This window comes from Gopherus flavomarginatus, chromosome 3 (genome assembly GCF_025201925.1).
Source record: "Gopherus flavomarginatus isolate rGopFla2 chromosome 3, rGopFla2.mat.asm, whole genome shotgun sequence".
Classification (NCBI taxonomy): domain Eukaryota; kingdom Metazoa; phylum Chordata; order Testudines; family Testudinidae; genus Gopherus; species Gopherus flavomarginatus.
Window position 1 is genome coordinate 113935423 of NC_066619.1, and position 23232 is coordinate 113958654.

Consider the following 23232-nt stretch of genomic DNA (forward strand, 5'->3'; position numbering starts at 1 on the left):
AAAAATGGAATTTACCACCATTCTGGAGAGGCTGGGAAAGCCATTTTAGACACTAGTTTATCAAGCCCAGATGTAAGATTTTAGTGTAGACCTAGCCCCAGGGGCAGTGTTGTATCCTCTTCCAAAGAAAAAAGGAAAGATTGAATGTCATACATCTTCCCCACCATGATTTGAAAAGATGGGGAGTGGAGGAAATACCATGTTTGTGCTGTTTTTCGAGAGGAGTGGGGTATTAAAACTTCCTCTCCCCCCTTAAACTTTTTTATCTTACTACTACAGACTCTGTGAGAGCTGTGGATGGAAGGGTGAGCTGGATACTCTTCTGCCCATTTTATCATCAGACATGGCTGGTTTTATTCTGAGTGCAGAATCTTATCTTTACTACTTACTTCTATTTATAATAGTGAAGATGTAAGAGGTGAGAGAACCCAGCTTGACTTTCAGATCCCAGATGGTGGTCATAATGTTGACAGAAAAATAACCTTTATATTTATAAAATTAAGCACATCTGGTGCTGGAGAAGAATGAGAGCGAGAATACCACAGTATCACAGAGCCACTCTTCTGATAACAGCACTGGCACATCATACTAAAAGTAACAATGGGGGCCAAGTGAATGGAACCTACAGACAGAATTTTTTGTGTGGGACCTTGTGCAAGTAAATCCTATAAATGGATTACAGTACATGGGAAGTTCAGTATTGTCAACCTCAAGTATTTAGAAATCATAAGATTTTTAAAAAATAATAAATGTTGGGTACTTTTTATGTACCTTCTGGGGTTTCTTACCATTAGGGTGCACTCAGGTCATATTTTCAAGCTTTTCTCTACAACCATAAAAGCCAGAGACTTACTCTTTTTTTTTAAAAAGTGAAAGCTGAACTTCTTACATTCACATGACTCCAAGACCTAGTACTTTAAGAAAAACACCAAATATCCCAAGACTCATGATAAAGTCCTCAGAGTTGACAACAGTGTAAGTTATGATACAGTTCCATTTGTAACTTTGTTAGGCAAATTAAATTTCCTAAACTCCTGGTTGGCTGCTTGTGGTTTGTTTTGTTTGTTTATTTAATTTTATTTTATTCATCTCACATCCCACTTCTGTCCTTGCAGGCATGGGAGACATCATACTATTATGCCAACAAATGTCAACTTCCGTGCCAACATCTGGGCATTGAAAGAAGAGGGTTGTACTCATATCTTAGTAACTACTGCCTGTGGTTCATTAAGAGAAGAAATACAGCCTGGAGATGTTGTTATGATCGACCAGTTCATTGACAGGTAAACATGATGTGTTTTGTAAAGCAGAGACATCCAATCACATTTGCTTTTAACTCCGATTGTAAATTCATTAGGGCAGGAAATGTCTGTCTGTTCTCTGTTTGTACTGCACCTGGCACAGTGGGGTCCTGGTCCGTGACTGGAGGTCCTGGATGCTATAACAGTCAATAAACATTTAAGGCTCACTGGCGTGACGTTGTAGTCTTCAGTATCAGAACCAAACAGGGAAATTCTTATGAGATGGGGAAAGGCTTTTGACTTCATTTCCTGGAGGAAGTCATCTTGATGACTTTATTATTTGTATTATAGTAGCATCGAGAGGCCTCAACAAAACCACAGTGGTTGGTGCTGTATAAGCACCTAGTCAGAGGTAGCTCATGCCTCAAATATCTTACAGTCTAACAGACGAGAGAGAAAAGGTTGAAGAAAGTGAGGATTATTATGCCCATTTTACAGATGGGGAACTGAGGCACAAAAATACAAAGTGAATTGACTGAGTGGGGATTAGGCACTTCACCAGGATTATTGCATTCAAATAGCAGCCCTTGCAAAAGAAGAGTTTTATTAAAGGCATTAAACAACCTGTATTTTTTTCCAAATGCTGTTGAAGTTTTGTCTTAGGTAGTATACTGTGTGCACTAGAAGAAATCCTGAAGCAATGCTTTCTTGGCTGTGTAAATGTAGGTATGGACAAGGCCCCTTTGAGAATAAGAAAAAATAGGTTTGCTTAATCTGCACTGATCAGCAGTGAAGATCTAAATAACTAGAATTCATTGCCAAGGCTCAGTTCCTGTATCAGATGTGTGGGTTGCAGCAACATGCATTCAAAAACACGAGCTACTGTGTTCATGCACACAAAAGCAGTAGCTGTATAGGAATGGGAAGCACACACATGACATGAGAATCTGGCCCTTGTTGCTACCAGATAAAACCACAACTCTATTCTTCCTCTCCTGGACTTTTAGAAGCATGAACCCAAACGTAATGTAATAATGAGTAGATTGTGCTTGGCAGTAGACTTTTTTTTCCCTTTTCTGACTTTTCTTAGTTTTTAACTACTCAGCTTGTAGAAATGAACATATAAGCAGCCTGTGACTTAAATTTCATTAGTTTATTTTACGAGTTTCTCATGAATTATCAGATGAGAGGTGTCAGTTTGTATGAAAGGAAACTTTAAATGTTTACCCTTCAGCTCTCGGCCTCTCTGTGCCCAGCTATGTGACACTGCCTTTCAAAGTATGTGCCCAAAAATCAGGGACAACACAAACTTATTTAAGGGGAGGAAATACGACATTTACAGTAATAAACAGTGAGGCTGCACTAGGACTGTGGGCTGCAAGGGTGACTTGTGCTCTATTACAAGTTATGGCTTACTTAAAAGGCACTGTTATGAAACCTTTATTTTCATTTAAAGCCTCCAACTTTGTGCTCCATTGCACCGTGTAAAACTAAAGTCTAGTGCCTGACTGAAGATCTGTCACAGGGTGTGATTGTAGCTTGTGTACGCATACCCAAGAAAGCTTTGATCTAGCTAGCTTGAGTACCGCTGTTGATGAAGCTGCGACATCACAGACTCCGGAGCGGGCTGTACAGGCCTGCCCAGAACCCTGGGTAATTCCTTGTGCTGCAGCCAGTGCTGCTGTGTCCTCACTGCTATTTGTAGCCATAGTAGCTAGATGAAAGCTAGCTCAGGCATATCTACATGAGCTACAGTCACACCCTGTGTGAATAATAGAGGATCTTCAAGACAGTGGTGAGGGTGTGGTTTTGATCATTGTGGGTGAATGTAGTCAAGTTTTATGCCAAGTGTTTTTATAAATGTATGGGAGAATTACACAGTTGGCATTTCAAGTGCCAGCCTACCCAATGCTGAATGTATCTGTCATAAACAGATAGTTAAGGGTTAATGTCTCTTTTACCTGTAAAAGGTTAAGAAGCTCAGTAAACCTGGCTGACTCCGACCAGAGGACCAATAGGGGGACAAGATACGTTCAGATCTTGGTGGAGGGAAGTCTTTGTTTGTGCTTTTTGTTTTGGGGGTTGTTCGCTCTTGGGACTAAGAGGGACCAGATATCCATCCAGGCTCTCCAAATCTTTCTGAATCAGTCTTTCATGTTTCAAAATTGTAAGTAATAGCCAGGCAAGGCGGATTAGTCTTATTTTTGTTTTCTCAACTTGTAAATGTTTCTTTTTGCTGGAAGGATTTTTACCTCTGTTTCCTGTAACTTTGAACCTGAGGCTAGAGGGGGTTTCCTCTGGGCTATATTAATCTAAGTACCCTGTAAAGCATTTTCCATCCTGATTTTACAGAGATAATTTTTACCTTTTCTTTCTTTAATTAAAAGCTTTCTTTTTAAGAACCTGATTGATTTTTCCTTGTTTTAAGATCCAGGGGGATTGGATCGGAACTCACCAGGGATTGGTGGGGGGAAAAGGAGGGGGGATGGTTAATTCCTCCTTGTTTTAAGATCCAAGGAGTTTGGATCCGTGTGAAGCCTCTCAAGGCAACCCAGGGAGGGGAAAGTCTGGGGCGGGGGACAGGGAGTGTGCCAGACACTGAATTTCTGGCTGGTGCCAGCGTTACCAGATCTAAGCTAGTAATTAAGCTTAGAAGGGTCCATGCAGCTCCCCCACATTTGTACCCTAAAGTTCAAAGTGGGGGAAAAAGCCTTGACAGTATCTACTACAAAGAGTACAAAGCACAGGCTATAGAGCTAAGCTGCAAGGAAATCAAGCGTTTGGAATAGTGACTTTTTTAAAATCTAAAATAAAGAGTGAGTTTTCTCCCTCACCCGTAAAACTAGCCAACTTTGCTACAAGGTGCTGAATGTTGAATGTTGAAGCAAACATAATTTGAGCAAAGAGTCCTGTAGCACCTTATATGCATGTCATCTAACGAAGTGGGTATTCACCCACGAAAGCTCATGCTCCAATACGTCTTTAGTTTATAAGGTGCCACAGGACTCTTTGCTGCTTTTACAGATCCAGACTAACACAGTTAACCCTCTGATACTTGACATCATAATTTGAGAGCATTTCCATACAGCCGTTCTTTATCACTTCTTTTCTTTCCTAGGCCTCATTTGTAGGGTTTTTTTTCTCATTCTGGATGCTCCATCATGTGTAAAAGGAGCAATGTCACAGGCTGTAACAGATGACGTTAACCCATTTCTGATACCAGTCCCTGTCTCTATAACACCAGCCCTGATCTTGGAGAGCATTATCTGTATTAGAGATGCTCCCAAATCACAATGTTCTGAACCCAAAACGTGCAGGTAAATGGATCCAGGGTTTTACTTTGGATATCTACATCTGTCCTAAGTGCATGTTTGTTAAACATGCATACACTGATAACCAAGTTAGCAGATCTTATTGAGGCAGAAAAGTAAGCAACCAGGGCCATCGTTTTCAAATTCAGGTGCCTACATTTAGGCACCCATATCATATTTAGGCACCTAAATAAAAGAGGCCTGATTTTCAGAGGCACTTTGCATCTATGGCTCTTACTGACTTCTGTGGGTGTCGTTCACAAGCCTACACAGAAGAATCCATAGTAATTGTGCATATGAATGTGAACTTGCTGTGCTAGTAGCTCTAGCAAATTCTTTAAGAAAATCTTTAGAATTATTTTTGGGGGTAGCAGACTTGGCTTATCTCTAAAATAATTAAAGCAAAAGCAATAATGATTTCATCTTTATAAACTGTTTTTAACTTGACAAATGTCTTAGCTTTGTTAAATTATGAATTGGGACAGAAACTAGGCCTATTTGAATTGTCTATAAAATTCTAAACGCTTTAAAGGTGGAAAGAATTTTGGCAAGTTTTTTTTTAGTGCTAGGCATTGCTGGAGATAGACTGCCAGTTTTGTCCAGCTGCTTTGGTTGTACTCAAGAATAAGGCCTCAAAATTCTGCTTTACTTGTGATTGAACAAGGGTCTGTTGAGACAAAGCCAGGGATTTTTTAATGTTATCTTCTTCAAGGGCAATCTGGATCTGTAAATTTTGGTTGGCTGACACAAAAGAAAATATGATTGTCTCAATTTAACACATTTCCCCCCAATTCTCCCCTTTCCCCCAACCCCCCCCCCCGAAAAAAAAAAAGCCCATACACACAAAGCAGTTGTTTTTTATGTTGTACAGCAAGTTCCTCCTTCAGGGGTATGCAGCTTTAGGATTCTGTGTGATGACTTTTGGGTTGTGTAATTCCTACAAGTGGTGAGGTCAGAAATGATTCATTTTGGTCATCTCAAACTGTCATATATTCTGTATATGACTTATGCTACAGGAAAGGTATTTGAAGACTGTTTTATAGAGTTAGAGTTTTGAATCTTTGAGGGATATTTTGTATCCCTCTGTCTGTTAAGCCGGGTGCCTTATTTACTATGACCCACCTGTGCAAGGTTCACTGAGGTTTCTTTATTGGCTTTTTCCTCAAGCAGAGACGCGAGAGAGAGAGAGAGAGAGAGACACACACACACACACTTTGACATTTCTGTTTTTGACATTTGATTCTTATTGGGCATTATTATTTTTAGTTATATCTATATGCATATTATTTTCTGACAAGGAGCGCATTTGCTTGAAGAAATGTTGGCTACTCAAGCCATTGTTTATAGTGATTCAGGGGTCAAAGGCAGTGTATTTTCACCATGTATCTGTTTTTGTCTCTGTTCAGTTAATTAGACACCAATAGAGGTGTGCTGATGAATGGATGGATTTTTATTCTTGATGCTGACCGAAAACATTTCTATGGTGTGTTTAGGAGCCACTAAAATTCGGTTTGCTGCAGGATGCTGATTTTACTCTGATATTAGTGGATAATGGCTGTGAAATTATTGTGTATTTTTTTCAACAGCAAATGAGTAGTTTATGACATTTTGGGGTGCAATCCACACCAGTGAGGGACTGTGTCACCCTGTCCCTGCAACATTGGGTGCCTTATAATGCTTTGCTACTGTAGTTCGCACCTGGGCCACTCACAAATAGTCTAACAGCATGCAGGTCACACCCTGAGAGTCTGTGTATAGCCACAATCCTGGTCCAGCACGTCTGACTCCAGCAGCGTATCGGCAAACACATTTCAGTTATGATTTCGGCTTCTGTTCATAATTTTGAATATAATGTAGTTGCTTACATTTTACCATGATATTATTGACCATTGAATTATGAGTTTTCAAATGATATCTTACAAGGCATATTTTGTATAAATATTATTTACAGTAGGGTGTGAATACAGGAGTGTATTCCGCCACACACACAAAACTCGAGCATCTGCAAAAGAAAAAAATCAGCAGAGATTTGAGTTAAGATGGGTAGATGCAGGAAAACTGCGGTAGATAGGAGCTGTGTAGGAAAAGACTCTCTTGCAGAAGCAGAACGGTGGTGAGACTGTGCAGCAGAGGGACCAAGTGGAGAGCAGTACAGTCAAGTGATAGGAGCACAGGCAGGGAAGTGGAGACAAAGGTCAAAGAAAGAGAGTGGAACAAATCCAGGGAGTGTTTTAAAAAAAAAAGAAGGGTTGCTAATAACATTTCTGGTTTCACAGGAATCCTAATGAAGATGTAGTGTGTACAATGCTTTGCTTCCCAAAGAGTCCCCTTCATTGCAGACTGCTTCTTTGATTAGCCATTCCAGCTTCTAACAAAAACAAAAAACTGAGACTGTTTTGGCATATGGAGGGGTTAAAAAACAGTGTATTTAATGCCAACATTTTGTAAACATACTGCATGTGTAACTTTTTGTTTGTGCTTTTCATCCTCTAGCAACTTAAGAGTCATCTGTGGGAAAGGTGGTTGTTCTTTTAGCCTAGCTTCTGGCAGTTTTACATTGCCTGTTAAGCCTGAATGCTTGCATGTCTAGGCTTGTTTTCTGCAGTGCCATTCATTTTAAATTGGAACCTCTTACCAAGTGCCTTTGTTTGTACAATGTGCTGTTTCTTGGAAAACTGAAACCAGTGTGATTTTAAATATAGCGCGTCTGAGTGACTGAACCCGATAGGAGCCCTTTTTGAACAACTGTTTCCTGTATTTGCAGGTCATGCTGTAGCTCATTTATGTACATTTTGCTTAGAATGCAGTGTTGCCAACTCTTACAAATTTATCACAAGTCATGTGATTTTTTTATCACCTGCTCCTGCCTTCAGGGGATTTGGGAGCAGGTTGCTGCAGTCACTCGCTCTCACTTGCAACAGCTCCCATTCCCCTGGCCTCTGCAAGTACCTGCTTCCCTGGGTGCACACTTCTCTCTCCTGCTGTCTCACCCCTCGCTGTTCCCTGGCCCCAGCAGAAAACTTCTACCCACTCCACTCCCCACCCTGCCCCGAGCCCTCCCTGTTCCCAGCTCCCTTGGAGACCTATTTCTTCAGTCTTCACCTGCACATTTTGTCTATCCCCTTTATCATTTACCCTTTCTGCCACTCCCTTCCTGGTCTTGTGTATTCAACCTTTTCCTGTCCTCCCACCTTCTTTCTTTCTTGTCCGTTTTCTCCCACTCTTACACATCTTCATTTCACGGTTACCTCTCCATTTTCCTCCTGTTAGCTACCTGGGACATCGGTATTAGTCCTAACTCATCGGGCAAACCCCACATCCCTAACTATCCCTCATTCTCTAGTCTTTTTAATTTTAGTCCCAGCTCTTCCTCCCTCTTGAATGCCTGCCTAAAAAAAAAAAAAGTGAATACCATCAAAACATTCACCTAATGAGTCCAAGTAACCGTGTGATCTTACAATTGTAACTCGAGTGCTATTTCTCCTTTCCTCCCCCCTATTATTCATTGTTCTTACTTATTCTGTGGTGCCTAAAAGTGAGACAGTATTAACTCCTCAGGGTAGGAGCTGTGTCTATCTTGCTTTGTAAAGTGCCTACCAGACTTTAGGCACTGTGTAAATAATAAATTAGCTTTCAGTTACTGGGACAAATAACAGCACAGGGATTTTCTCATTTCCTCCTAGGCTTCTTGCTTTGCTTCTCTTTACAGGGTCCCACTATGACTACATGGGTAAAGACCTTTTGCTCAGACACACGATTGCAGAGACTCATGTACAATCATGATCTGGGTCTCAAAAGAGCAGAAAGCATGTCTGACTTGGCCCCAGCAACAGCAGTCCCTACCACCTCCCTGCCCCATCTTGTGGGGGGCACCACGTGAGGCAGGAGCGCCCTCCCCAAAGTAGGAAAGAGAGAACACCAGACTGACATCTACCTAAGCATCCTCTGGACCTAGCACATGTTGCCAGCAGCCCACCTCCCCCCACCCCTGGATAACAGCCTTCTGCTGCTGGCAGTTAATATAGTTCATCCTGTAACTCAAGGAGGTGGCTGTTAAATTGGACATATTCAAATTTTGTTTTTATCTTTGTTCATTTCCAGAAAAGAAAAATTACATACAAAAAGACTGTTTGTAAAGAAAGTCAAACAACCGAAAGCTAGGAAATGCTAAATTTGCTGTTGTCTGCACAACCTTAATTCAAACCCCTTATTTAACTACATGATCACACACTATATTTCCTACAGGACCCATTTTATGAAGTGCCCAGGCTGCATGTGCAAGAGGGGGGCAGAGTTAAGGTTGCATGGGCAACTGTAAATTTAGTATTTTCTTAACTTTTGAGTGCTTGACTTTGCAACCTAAGTAACATTCTTTTAAAGTGCCTTTTTGTATGTAATTTTATAAATAAAGTGCCGGTTCTTTTAAAAATGTTTTTATTGCTTTTGATTATTTCTCTGTGTGTGCAGTTGTAGAAAATAAAGATTTTTGGTTTATAAACGTAATGAAATAACTCCCTGATATTCTCCCTGCTTCTGTCCAAAAATCCCACCTAAGCCATAAACCACCTTGTAGGCAGTGACCGCCACCCTCCCCCTTTTCATAGACATTGGCTTTGGCAGAAGTCTGGCAGAGTTCTTTTGAGGATACAAGCTGTCGTTTGTGACAGCCTCAGTCACTGCGCTGTGCAGGTTTCTGTCCCACCTGTTGCTGAAAGCTGTTAGTAAAAATGCGATGAGACTGCAGCTTGCAGTCTGTTTGCACTGGAAAGCTCCGTGGGGAAGGTATGCAAAGCAGGCTTGTGAGAGGGGGTGTTACCACATTAAAAGGCGGCTTCTACATTCGTCAGTTTTGTTCCTCGAACTCTCTGTATTACATGTACCACTGAAATTAACTACTGAGACTGTGACAAGGCAGGAGCTTCTTGACCGGGGTGGGGGTGGGGTTTCCTTAATGCCTCCAAAACCAGAACCAAGATGCCACGAAAAAGAAAAAAAATGAGCAGCAGGATTAGCTTTCATAATGAATTTTAGTTTTGCCACTTTGTTACTGGTCATGCTCTGTAGAGGAAGAAAGGGGAAAGTGAGGTGGACTTTATGGAACTGGGTGCACAGTGAAGTGGTTTTAGATTACTCAGATTTTGACTACTGGCCTGGGCCTACTGATGTAATATAACACTACATGGAAAAATGTAAGTTTCCATACAAAATGAAAACATTTAGCAAAGGCGACTTCTTTCAGCCAGTCTGCAGATTTACAGTTTCACTTTGAAGAGTGACTGTAAAAATAATATTGTCAGTCTCCATGTTTCTTGTGCCTCAGTGACTCCATATCAGATTCGCTCAGAGTACATTAACCCTGTGGTCAGCCTGCTGCTCTGCTTAAATCAAATGATAGGGCTGTGTAAAGGGAGACACAGGCAGAGTGGCCCAGCAGGGCAAGTTTGCACCCCCTCTTAGTCCATAGATGGGCGGGGCCTCTGCACCAGCCCCACCTAACACCCTGGAGGGCAAGCCAGGAAAGGAGGCCATGGATCCATGATTACCTGAATTCTTCAGCCTTCCTACTCTGTGCAAGTGAAATGGAGGGCTGGAGTAGTGGTGGTGAGGGGTTTACATTGCTGTTCCCTTCCCTGGAGACAGTTTGAGAGAATGGATTTCGCCCCCATAAACCTCAGTTACTTGGGCCTTATATACACATGAAGTGAATTTCACTCGTTTAATTTCAACCTTTTAATGCGGACTTGACCTAGACCTGAAAGTCAAACCTTGTTCTTTCTTGGTTCTTACATCGTCATAAGTTCAAAGATTCCACAACAGGAACATAGTTATTGACTATTTGTCTTATGATGGGGTAGAAACCAGCATATAGTCCAGCTCACTCTTACCATAGCTGCATTGGCTCTGCAGGAAAACCAGAACAAAAAATTAGAAAGCTAATTGGTAGATACAATTCTGGAGGAAAGAGAAACAGGGCATAGTTCTCTTAGGTAATGTGATGCCACTGTTGCATAGCAACTTTTTTTGCCGTAACTGTTTGTTGTTTGGTTACAGGTAATTTCAGACTGGCAATATCTGCAGCCGTTACAACTAGTCATAACTTGAAATCCTGTTGTGCCTATAAATCTGTCTGTGCACCTTGTAGTAATCACTCAAGGTGGAGAAAGGAGCATGCCAAAAATCAAATTAGCATAGTTATGAAACAGTCACAAGTGCTTTGGTAGTAATGCTGACTAGCAATTATTCGGATAATTCGTTTAATTCAACGAACGGCTTCTGCTAACTAACTGCATCCACATAACAAGGAAAATTATTCCTTTAGGATTCAATCTTAAAAAATATGTTAATAGTCAGCCAGAAAAAAAGAAACAATAATATATATTTCACAAAGAGACAGACACCTAAAGAGAACACAATTAAATGCTGTAATACAGGTAAGGGACCACTGATCGAAGTGTATGAGAGCCATAATGCTAAAAAGGCCAAATTGTGGCTTGGGTATCGGGACTGCAGAAGGGAGTAAGTAAGAGGCCATAAGGCATTCCCATTCACCAGCTACCCACATCATCATAGGTAGCAGAGTAGGTGCGGAAGGAGGCTCTGTAGAGATACTTCTTTTCTTTCCCCACCCCCACCCCTTCCTCCTCCTGCCCTCTGCACAAGTAGGTGAGAGGAGCTGGGTAGCACCTTGGCTCTTCTTCCCCAGCTCACCCTCCGCACACACACCCATGTGACTGGCACATCAGACATTAAACTCAGCACAATGTATTCCTTCCTTGAAACAATGGGGAAACTGGGAGGGAGATTGTGACACGCAGTGCGAAAACATGCTTAGAGTAGATACAGTCATGATCTATCCCCGGGGTAACAGCTCCTACATGTTTGAATCTATATTGAAACTCTGTGGTAAGGTTTCTGTATAACCTTTGGCATATGAGCCACAACTAGGGGCAGAAATAGAGTTCATATATGCTAAGCAAGAAACTGCAGTCTGGGATTTGCTCAGGAACATTTCAAGTGAAAGTGACTGGCTAATACTGTCTAAACTAGTATCAAACAGGAAGAGGATTACTTAGTTTTCCATTTCCTCCCATTCTAAATAATTCATTAGCAGACACTTGACACAGGGAAATCACAGATGAGTATGTGATCTTAAATTAGCTGGTTGCCCCCCTCCTTTATTCCATAAAGAGAAAATTATGTTACTGTTTTGACACATTTCATGTAGTGTATACAGTTTTGCTTATCAATTTAAATTGCTAACCTGTCTTGCTGTTGAATAGCTTCATATTGAAGAGAATAGTACTTCTTTTTAAACTTTAAAATGTTTTCTTCAAGCCTACTTTAGTATAAACCATGCCACTGGAATTTAATACTTAAAATATTTTTAGAAAAGTGTTTACTGGTAACTTGGAGGAGAGACTTTTTTAAACAATGTTAATAATACAAAGTTTTCTGCACACATCATTGTTCATGAAAGTGTTTAAAGACAAGTAGAAAAACTGGAAACTGGCTGTTCAAATATTGATTTCCCCTCTTAACATAAACCAGAACTTAAGTGACATCACCACTTAGTAAAATCCTGGTGCTAAAATATAAATGAAAAACTGATAAGAATCAGTTGTATTATGGCTGAGCAAGCAATATGAGCCAAGTCTTGAAGCCCTTATTTAATTTTTTTAAAACCTTACTTGTGCAAAAGAAGTTTTGCTCAAATAACAATTGAGGAAGGACTTCAGACTGTGGCCCTCTATCTGCTACACAGGGGGAGTGTTTATGAGTGATTTCCCACAGTTAGCAGCAATTCTTCCCTTTAAACCAAAAAGCCTAGCCATCAAACTATGCAAAACAGACAATATACACAATAAACACTTGTACCACTGGATGTGCCACTAAAAAGAGGTGGCAAGGCACCGAGGGATTTATGAGGGAGGAGAAATCTTGTGTGAATCTGTCATTCTCAATTAAATCTTTAGGCTTTGTAAGTGTATGCAGAAAATCTTCCATATTGTTCACAAATATGTCTTTTGTTGTGCTTTCGTTCAAAAGTGTGTGTGTGTGTGTATTATTATTATTTATTTATTATTTTTAAAATAGGATTGGTGAAGCAGTAGGGAGTCAATACAATACGGTCGAAAATTATTCCTCTAACTCAGGAAAGCACAACATGTGGCTAAATATGTCCTCTATTTAGGAACATACACACTCAACTCTCCAGATATGCTTAAATCCCATCACTTCAGTGGGATTTAAGCACATGTTTAAAGTTGCAAGCACCCTTCCTGAATAGGGATTATTTCCTACATCTGATTTAAAAACCCAGTTAGGGAAGCCCCCTTCTTTACAAACTTTAATTAATATAGCATTATCAAAAATATTGTCCTTTTTCTCTTGCTCTCTTCCCATTTTCTTTTTACTTCCAGAAGGTGGAGAAATGTCACAAAAACAAAGCAAAGCAAAACAAAACATACCCCCTTTTTTCCCCAACCCACAAAGACCCCAATCACGTAAATGTGCACATGCATAACTTTCAGTGTGGAATACTCCCATTGCCTTCAAAATAAGACATTTTATTAAATTTGAACTAGGTCCAGCAAGGAGAGATACCAACTCTCCATTCATCAGAAATTCCAGGAAAGTTTCTACTTGTGATCGTGTTGGCCTTGATCCTGCAAAGATGTCAGCATGCGCTTAGGTGTTTGCAGGATCAGGGCCATGATTATTTAAAAAAAGAGTAGGCTGGAGGATTTCATAACAGAAATCAAACTTGTTTGGCCAGCTCCGGTTGTTTATAATGCAATAATAGATTAAGTGCTTCCAGAATACAGATACAATCTCCACCTCTCTACTCCTGTGTCACCAGCATTTGACCAAATTAAAAAAGAAACTTAGAATTTATTAGGCATGAAAAGTAAAAAACATTGTGGTTTAATTATAAAAAGAGTTCTGTCTTCTGGGGGGAAATGTGTAATATAAAAATATACTAGGCAAGCATAGAGTCAACAAATAGTAAAATGTTAGGTCTGAGGGTCAAATTTAAATATTAAAAACTATCTTTTTGTATTATATCCCTTCCCCCCCCACACACACATTTTCTCTGTAATGTGACTTCATTTGTAATTTGTCCTATCTGAGTTCTTTGGGCAGGGACCTGCCTATTTTCCATGTATGTTAAGCATCTATTGCACCATTTGTGCACTATGAGTAAGGTTAAGATTTTCTCTCACTTACTTTTAGTAAAAGTCAGGGACAGGTCGTGGGCAACAAACAAAAATTAACGGGAGCCTGTGACCTGTCTCTGACTGTTACTAAAAATAACTGTGGAGGAAGCCTGACAGCTGGAGCCCCATGCAGAGGAACTGGCAGCCCTAGCCCCACTGCCAGGGGGTGGGAGGGCAGAGTCCCGGCCAAAGCCACAGGGCGGGGATGGCAACAGCTGCAGCCCCGGGGGCGGGAGGGGAAGAGAGGGACATATATTCCGGGCTCCAGCTGCTGCCATGGGTTAGGAGCGCACAGTCCCAGCTGAAGCCAAAGAAGTCACAGAAGTCCAGTAGAGTCACAGAATCTGTGACTTCCATGACTAAATCTTACCCTTAACTGTGAGTCAGATTTTCAAAACTTACTAGGAGATTTGGACACAAATCCTCTTGTCCCTTCCTTTTACCTCTCTCTCCCTCCCCCATGTGTTTTGAAAGAGTACAGCTAAACCACTCAAAAGGCAGAGAGAATTGAAGAAGTTAAAGAAAAATGGTCTTGTGTTTATGACACGTGAGAGAGAGTTGAGGCACCTGAGTTCCATTCTTTGCTCTCCATTGATTCACTGTGTGAACATGGGGCAGTCACTTCAGCTACCTGTGCCTCCATTTCTGTATCTGTTCAGTGGGGACTCAGCACAATGAGGGTGTAATGATGTCCGAGTCTCAATTCTGACAGATGGCAAAATGGAAAGAATATGTAGTTAGTGATGGACAATTCTGCATTGTGATGAGCTGCATGTTTGGTTACTTTCGTGCAGGGCCGGTGCAAGGAAGTTTCGCGCCCTAGGCGAAACTTCCACCTTGCGCCCCCCCCCGCCCTGCAGCAGCTCCTCCCCCCCCCCGCCCTGAAGTGTGCCGCCCGCCCCCATGGCAGCTTCCCACCCTCTGGCCTGAGGAGCTCTGCGGTACCTCCCCACCCCAGCTCACCTCTGCTCTGCATCCTCTCCAAGCAGGACTGCGCAGTGGAACCCCTGGGCTGGCGGCTGCTGGCAGCGGCGTGCTGACCCAGGGGACCTCCCTGGGTTGCCAGCGGCGCCCCAGGGCAGTCCAGAGGATTCCGGGGGCCTGGGGTCTTTGGCAGCGGGGGACCCTTCTGCTCTGGGACCCTCCGTCGAAGTTCCCCGGAGACCCGCCGCGGGGCCCCCCCACCGCCGAATTGCCACCGAAGCGGGACCAGCTGCAGAAGTGCAGCTGGGTCTTCAGCGGTAATTCTGTGGCGGAGGGCCCCTGCCGCGGGTCTCCGGAGCACTTCGGCAACTGGTCTCAGAGCAGAAGGGCCCCCCGCCGCCGAATTACCGCCGAAGACTGGCTGCATGTCGGCAGCGGGTCTCGCTTTGGCGGTAATTCACCGGCGGGGGGTCCTTCCGCCCCGGAGTGGAAGGACCCCCCACCAGCGAGGACCGGGAGCAGAAGAAGCTCCAGGGGCCCGGGCCCCGCGAGAGTTTTCCGGGGCTCCCGGAGCGAATGAAGGACCCCGCTCCAGGGGCCTCGAGAAACTCTCATGGGGGCCCCTGTGGGGCCTGGGGCAAATTGCCCCTCTTGCCCCCCTCTCTGGGCGGCCCTGCTGGCACGCTGACCCAGAGGAAGCCCTGGGCTGCCGGCAACGGCGCCCTGACCCAGGGGACTCCCTGGGCTGCTGGCTGCTGCGACGGCGCCCTGACCGAGGGGACCCTCTGGGCTGACGGCTGCTGCGGTGGCGCCCTGACCCGGGGGACCCCCTGGGCTGTGGGCTGCCGCAGCGGCGCCCTGACCCAGGGAACACCCTGGGCTGCCGCGGTGGCGCCCTGACCCTAGGAACACCCTGGGCTGCCGGCTGCCGCTGGCAGCTCAGACTCCCTCTCTGTCCCAGCAGCAGCGGCTGCTCAACCATTTAAAAAAAAATTTGGGGGCGTTTTTTGGCGCCCCCAAATCTCGGCGCCCTAGGCAACCGCCTAGTCGCCTAAATGGTTGCACCGGCCCTGCTTTCGTGCAGGGAAGCAGTTTCCCATCTGGAGGGTGAGGGGGTAGGGATCACCTTTTTCAAATGGGAAAAGTCTTCTTTCAGTTTCAAGCTGGGTAAGGAATGGTGTCCCTAGCCTCTGTTTGTCAGAGGATGGAGACGGATGGCAGGAGAGAGATCACTTGATCACTGCCTGTTAGATCCACTCCCTCTGGGGCACCTGGCATTGGCCACTGTCAATAGACAGGATACTGGGCTAGATGGACCTTTGGTCTGACCCGGTACGGCTGTTCTTATGTTCTAAGCTGTGGACATGGATATGATTCTTTTGAGAAGAGAGGATGACTTTTAATTTCATTATTGCTGTGGTTGAATTTGTGCATGTTTTGTTCCCCAAAGTGCCCCATTCGTTCAGTGTAAGGTGACTGGCGCTTTTTTTTTTTTTGATACATTTATGAATAATTCAAAATGTAATTTGTTAGGAACTGAAAATTGATTGTCATCTCTTTATAGAAGTAATTCATACTGAGATTCCATTTGACTGAACTTAATGTTCTATAATGAACTGATAATATACTGCTAGAACTACTCTATTCCCTTCCACCACAATTTCGAAAGATGTATATCAGGGAAAACCAGGTAAAGAATAGTGTTAGATCTTTATTAACATGATTTTTCATGCCCTTTCCCCATCAGTTGACAACTTAATTGTTCAGCATCCATGAATTTCCTGCTGCTTGTATCTCTAAATATGCTCTTCTCTTTTTCCAGGACTATCAAAAGACATAACACTTTTTATGATGGGTGCTATTCCAATCTTCCAGGAGTATGTCATATTCCAATGGCTGAGCCATTTTGCACCAAAACCAGAGAGGTTAGTGGATTTCATAAGAAAAATCAAATATTTGCAAGTTGTTTGGACATCCCTTGTGGTTTATAATGCTATAGACTGACTAAGTGGTTCCGTAATCCAGATGCAGTCTCTGACTCCCTAGTCCTGCGTCTCAGGCATTTGATCAAATTAAAAATAAAATTAGAATTTGCGAGGCATGAAAATGAAAAATGTTGTGGTTTAATGATGGAAAAAGTCAGGCTAGGTTCTGTCTTGCAGGAAAAAGAATGCCGATTGCTTAGTCATTAGTTTAAGAAAGTGTTTGGCAACCTGGATTTCCCCAGGGACTTTCATGGTGGTGAAAGGCATGTAAGTTATTGAGTACCAATCCATTGAAATGACATTGTGGGCAATTGAGAAAATTGAGGCAGGCACCATCTTTGTACTGTGTATGTTCTGCACTAGCCCAGTGGGGTCCTGGTCCATGACTCGGGCTGCTAGGTGCTACTGCAATACAAATAATTAAAAATAACAACATAACATTCACAGAAGGTACCAATGTGGCACTTGTGTCCTTACACAATGTCTGAGCAGCTTTACCCATGTATAGCATGTGGCATAGCAGGATGAAGGCTTGTTGTATTAATCTGATGGAATATATGGGCTCAAAGAATTAAAGGTTTAATAACCCAGTCATTAAACAGTTTTAAACAAGGTTCAGCATTTGGTATACAGAAACCTTAGCTTGCTTAGTATCATGGCAAACACACCATTAAACATCCTTTATAACCTTTTATTCAAGATAAGAAGGAAAAACAGTTAAAGCATTTGAAATGTAAAGTAGTTGAAGAAGGCTTTCATTATAACATTTCTTGTTTCTTTTTCCTTTAACTGGAGAGTATGTATAAGGAAAAGCCACCGTGTTTGACAGTCTCTTAGATGATATTAAAGATGGCAATAATTGTCCTTTTTGAAGAAAAGAGAAGCTAGTTGAGATGGGCTGCAGCTGTTGTTATTGGTCATGATGTTTAAGTCCAGTCCGGGTTCCTAAGAAGACAAACCAAGACAAACACACAGGGGAAAGAGAGAGAAAACAGCCAAGATAGAAATGAAGCTTCTGTCTCTGGTGTTGACTTTCACGTGTACCTCCCTGCTGGAAAAACACAGTCCCAGCACATTGTCGTATTAGCCACTCTGAGACCTGGCAAATTCATACCAGCATCATGCTCTTTAGAGCATTTCTTTTATCTGCCTCTTTCTGTCACAGGCTTATAGCAATGTTGTAAAATATGCCGTCTTGGCTAGCTGAGCCAGACTTTTATTAGACAGAAGGAAAAAGGAAGGAGATAGGACAGAGAAATAAGGCAGGGAAGGAAAAAGGATGCATTTTGTGGCGGGGGAGGGTCTCACATTCGAGATGATGTTCAGGATTCAGTCGGAACTGGTGGAGGTGGCAATGTCATCTGCCTCGCTCAGGACGTTTCTCAGGATTAGGATGAAGAAGATCTGGGGTCCAGGAGACAGTGAGCATGGCAGCCATGATGGTAAAAATTGATCCAAGAGTCAATTTTTCTCTCCCAAAGTTCGTTCCTTTAAGGATCCCAAAAGGGGGTGATAGGTGGAATTGCCCATCCCCTAGTATGTTGGATACTAGATATAACTGGTGGACAACAAAACTTTTGGTCGTCAGCTCCTCCTCTTCACCAAGCATGATCTTAACACAGCCCTTGAGTTACATCAGTAGGCCTCTTTGTTTAGACTGATTCAGTCTTTCTCCCTTTTGTACCTTTTCCCATCAGCATTTGCCATTATAGATTATTGTGACGTCTTAAGAACTTTTACTTACTTTTAAAGTTGAGCTCACAGACATGGTACATTTGTAGACTCAATTATTACAACAGACTTATTGAATACTTTTAAGGATGGAGACTAGGCTATTCTTATATTTTTTTTAAATATTGCAGCTCTTATTGTATGCACGTTGGGATTTCTGTTTGGAGGAGGGTGTGCTATTTTAACAAGTAATAGAAAATGCTGCTTTTCTTTTCAGTATTGTTGTTTTAGGGAAGACCTTTGTTTATGGTTAAAAATGTCTTTTTTCAGTGGGGCCGGAATGTTCTTCCATCTGAGCAGAGGGAAAATGAAGAAAGAGATACATGTTAAGAGTCACTGAGGACTGAAATACACAGAGAGCACAGAATCACTTAACGGAAGTTATGGTCAGATTAGTCTTCTAAAAATCTTTCAACCCCCTTAGTCGTCACGCTCTCGGTTACCATTCCAAGGCAGACGAAACAATAAAGTACTGAGCTGGTGACTCGGTGTGTGTCCAGAGCATTTAATATATTCAAGTATCAGTGCTGAGTATCATAACCTTAGTCCCAGATTTGGACCTTAGCGTCCAAAATATGGGGGTTAGCATGAAAACCTCCAAGCTTAGTTACCAGCTTGGACCTGGTACCTGCTGCCACCACCCAAAAAATTAGAGTGTTTTGGGGCACTCTGGTCCCTCTGAAAAACCTTCCCTGGGGACCCCAAGACCCAAATCCCTTGAGTCTCACAACAAAGGGAAATAATCCTTTTTCCCTTCCCCCCTCCAGGTGCTCCTGGAGAGATACACAGACACAAGCTCTGTGAAACTACACAGAGTGACTCCCCCTCTCCGTTCCCAATCCTGGAACAAAAAGAACTTTCCTATTCCCCCAGAGGGAATGCAAAATCAGGCTAGCAAATCCAACACACAGATCTCCCCGATTTCTTCCTCCCACCAATTCCCTGGTGAGTACAGACTCAATTTCCCTGAAGTAAAGAAAAACTCCAACAGGTCTTAAAAGAAAGCTTTATATAAAAAGAAAGAAAAATACATACAACTGTTCTCTCTGTATTAAGATGATACAATACAGGGTCGATTGCTTAAAAGAATATTGAATAAACAGCCTTATTTAAAAAGAATACAAATCAAAGCACTCCAGCACTTATATTCATGCAAATACCAAAGAAAAGAAACCATAGAACTTACTATCTGATCTCTTTGTCCTTACACTTAGAAACAGAAGACTAGAAAGTAGAAACTACTTCTCCAAAGCTCAGAGAAAGCAGGAAGACAGACAAAAGACTCAGACACAAACTCCCTCCACCCAGAGTTGAAAAAATCCGGTTTCCTGATTGGTCCTCTGGTCAGGTGCTTCAGGTGGAAGAGACATTAACCCTTAGCTATCTGTTTATGACACTGAGCTGTTAGCTCTTCTTACCATTTTGCATCATTGTAGATAGTTATTGTTTCTGTATAATTAACAAAAATAGTATTTCTAAGTGACTACAGTTGCTACTTAGAGCAGCAATAACAAAAGGGAGGTTCTACACACACACAGTCATCACTGATGGAACCACATCATTGTTTCCAAAACAAAACAAAAAAAATAGATAAATCATGAATCTAGGCCTCTTTGCAGTTAAATCGCTAGATTATAACGTTAAAGATTGATAATTTTATTGCAATCCAGATATTTTTCTTCCAGTTCTGATTTTATCATAATATGCTAGATCTATGTCCTGGAGCTTAGCATGTCATCAGAATCCCTCAAAAGGTTTATATTAGTATAATTCTCATAACTCAATTGTAATAATTAAAACCAGACAGAAATCCAGAACTATAAATGTGCGGTGGCTGGATGGAACAACTGGGATATGTAATTCATAGATATTCTTTAACAGCTAAATTTACCAAAAATATCAGAGAAAAAGAAACTTTCCAAAATTTTTATGAACTGGAAATCCAGAAATTAAATGAAGAGACGTTGCCCTGAAATACAGAATGAGAAAGGAATGATCGTTTTCTCTGACTGTTGATACTAGTTCAGAGATTGGAATTCACTGGAAACAATTTACAAATAGTAAAAGTGAACCGATAAAGCATTCCTGGTGAGGATTGCACAGACTAATGACCAACATCTGATGTACGTCAAAACATAAAGTTTAGCCACTGGCTTGGGAATTAAGACAGAGATATAACCTTCATATCTCCAAATCAATAGATTTTTCTCCAAATTTCCACCAGACTTCCCTCCCCCACGTGCTTAAGCTTCGTCTTCACTAGACTTTTCTTAAAATTTCCCACCCTTGCTATCATCAGTTCAGCTCCACCTTTGGGAGCAATGGTGGTAATGGTAGTGTAAACTGGTCACCAGCATTTCCACTATCACCTTGTTTAGACTTGTTCTGACCAGAAGTCTCACTAGAAGCAAGTGCATATCAAACACACTTGCTTCCTGGCCTTCTCACCCAATGCTAGAAACAGAATCCCACTGGTGTAAACTGGATCATCTGAGTTCAACTCCCACTGCAGCAATGCAGAGCAGGCATCCAGATATTTAGCCCCCTTTTCCAACAATGGATGTTAAAACACAGTTGATCCTGTCCTCATCAACAGAACTATTTGTTTTCAGCCCTGGGAAAGGAAGCTGAAGGGGGGAGTGGGTTTCCTTGTTTGACACTGGTTGTCAAATTAGGCTCACATTCATAGTAAACCATGGCTCACGAGCCACATGCGTCTCTTTTACAGCCACGGTGCGGTTAGCGGAGTGTCCCCTCCTTTTCCCTTCCCCCACACCCTACCTATTCTCCCCCTACTAAACTGGGGGAGGGAGCTCAGGGCTTCTGCCCTGCAGCAGGGTGGTGGTGTTAGGGAAGGGGGTCTCAGGGCTGAAAGGATAAAGCCCGGAGCCCTGGCAGGTGCCACCTCGTGGGGCAGATTGTGAGTCTTGTGGCTCTTGAACTTCCAAAGATTATTGTATGCAGCTCCAAGGGTCCGTAAGTTTGGCCTCTACTGGTTTAAAGACAGCCTTATTGCGTGAAAGTTATTCAGATGAGAGACAAGAGTGTCACGCTAGACAGAGATATTTGTTCTTTACTTACTTCTCTTGCATGAGGAAATAGCTGGCTTCACATGAGTGGTTAATAATGTGCTATTTCTGTGATAATATTTTTGAAGGTTCTTATGGAGATTGCCAAGAAGCATGGGATCAAGTGCCACTCAAAGGGGACAATGATCACCATTGAGGGGCCACGTTTCAGTTCTCGGGCAGAAAGCTTAATGTTTCGCAACTGGGGGGCTGATGTTGTCAACATGACCACAGTTCCTGAGGTGGTTCTTGCAAGAGAAGCTGGAATCTGCTATGCAAGTATTGCTATGGCAACAGATTATGACTGCTGGAAGGAGCATGAAGAAGCCGTGAGTGAAGCTTCTGTTTTGTTTGGTCTTCTTGTTTTAGATTATGGCAAACTATATGTAGTGCAAGTGCATAAAGTTATACAGTTCTTGATAGAAATCACAGTAGGCCCTTTTATACCAGACAAATTCTGCTCTTAATTACACCAGTTTATATCCTAATTCACTCCAAGTCATTGGAGTTATTCTGAAATAACTGAAGTGTTAGTGAGAGCAGGACTGAGTCCAATATCCCTGCGTTTTCCTTTCATAAAGTTCTCTTATCACGAATAAAACAGTTCACCTCTTATTGTGTGAATCAGAGTATGGGTATAAAGCCAGTTGTGACATCATTTTCCTGTAACTGACTGTCCGTTACAGCTATTCCCCTATTCCATTTTGTTTCCCCAGACTCCATTTTGTTTTCTGTTCTCCTGTGGCCGCCCTTCCCTGGCTGTTAAGTTGTTTACCAGGGCCACTGCCCTTCTCAAAGGGAGGGCCCCTTAAGTTGTTTAACAAGAGCCATTGCCCTTCTCAAAGGGATGGCCACTTGTGCTGCATGCTAAGTGGGACCACTGCCCTTTTCAAAGGGTTAGTCCTGTTATCACCTCGTTGAACCTGGGCTTGGTGTAGGGTAGGCAATGTCCAGAGCTGCAAGGCCTATTGTGGTTTTAAGATCCTGGGCATGAGTCATAGTCTCATGTGCTCTTGAGTCACCTATTGCACAGGACTATGTCCAGGCATGTCTCTGGGCTTACCTTCAGTTTTTCCCCTGTGCCCCCTCCCCTGTGACAGAGGGAGCCTATCAGGATTACTGGTGGGAAACTGCCCAAGTTTGCCTTTAAAACCAGACATTTTTGAAACACACCTCAGAAAGGTTCCTGCATTGCTGCCTGGTCTGATCAGCCAGGGGTTCTGGGGGGTCCTTTCTCCGCTCTCGTTTTATTTTTGAGCGTACCCCCGTTTTTGAAACCCCCCCCCCCCCCCCCACGAAGAACGAATTGCTACCTGAGAGATCTCCTGATTATTGAGACTGTACCGAACCCTCCTTGCCTCTTCTGATGTTGCTGCTGCTTCTGCCTTTGCTGCTGCCTTGGGGACTGGTAAGAATCCCTCTGTAAAACTTTCTATACTTTTATTTTATTATTTTAGCTGCTGGCTCTGTTTCCCCAGCACACAGACTCAAGCTAAACCTTGGTCTGTGTCTTAAAACCTCTCTTAAACTACAGGGCTCTTTGCCACTGCTAAGCTCTGCTCCTGTGGGCTTTGCCTTGGGGCTCTCTGCTTTCAGCTGTATCCACCGCTGTAGCCACCATCCCTTGGCTTCCTTGGGAGCTGGGTCCTGGATACATACCACTCTGCCCTCTGTAACCTCCCCATAGCATAAGGTGCACCATAGGTCTTGTTTTTTTTTAATTTAATAAGTCATAGTTTGTTAAGATTGTAGAG

The 23232-nt window shown here is 42.7% G+C and overlaps 1 protein-coding gene across 3 annotated transcripts in view; it reads left to right on the plus strand.

Moving 5' to 3' along the window:
• Positions 1 to 23232, plus strand: part of MTAP (methylthioadenosine phosphorylase) — a 63978-nt gene that overhangs the window by 31598 nt on the left and 9148 nt on the right. For all 3 annotated transcript variants that reach the window (XM_050943235.1, XM_050943232.1, XM_050943233.1), the window contains 3 exons: positions 1116 to 1283; positions 16517 to 16619; positions 21568 to 21807. In XM_050943235.1, the coding sequence (XP_050799192.1) occupies positions 1116 to 1283; positions 16517 to 16619; positions 21568 to 21807 (511 nt within the window). The remainder of the gene's footprint in view (positions 1 to 1115; positions 1284 to 16516; positions 16620 to 21567; positions 21808 to 23232) is intronic.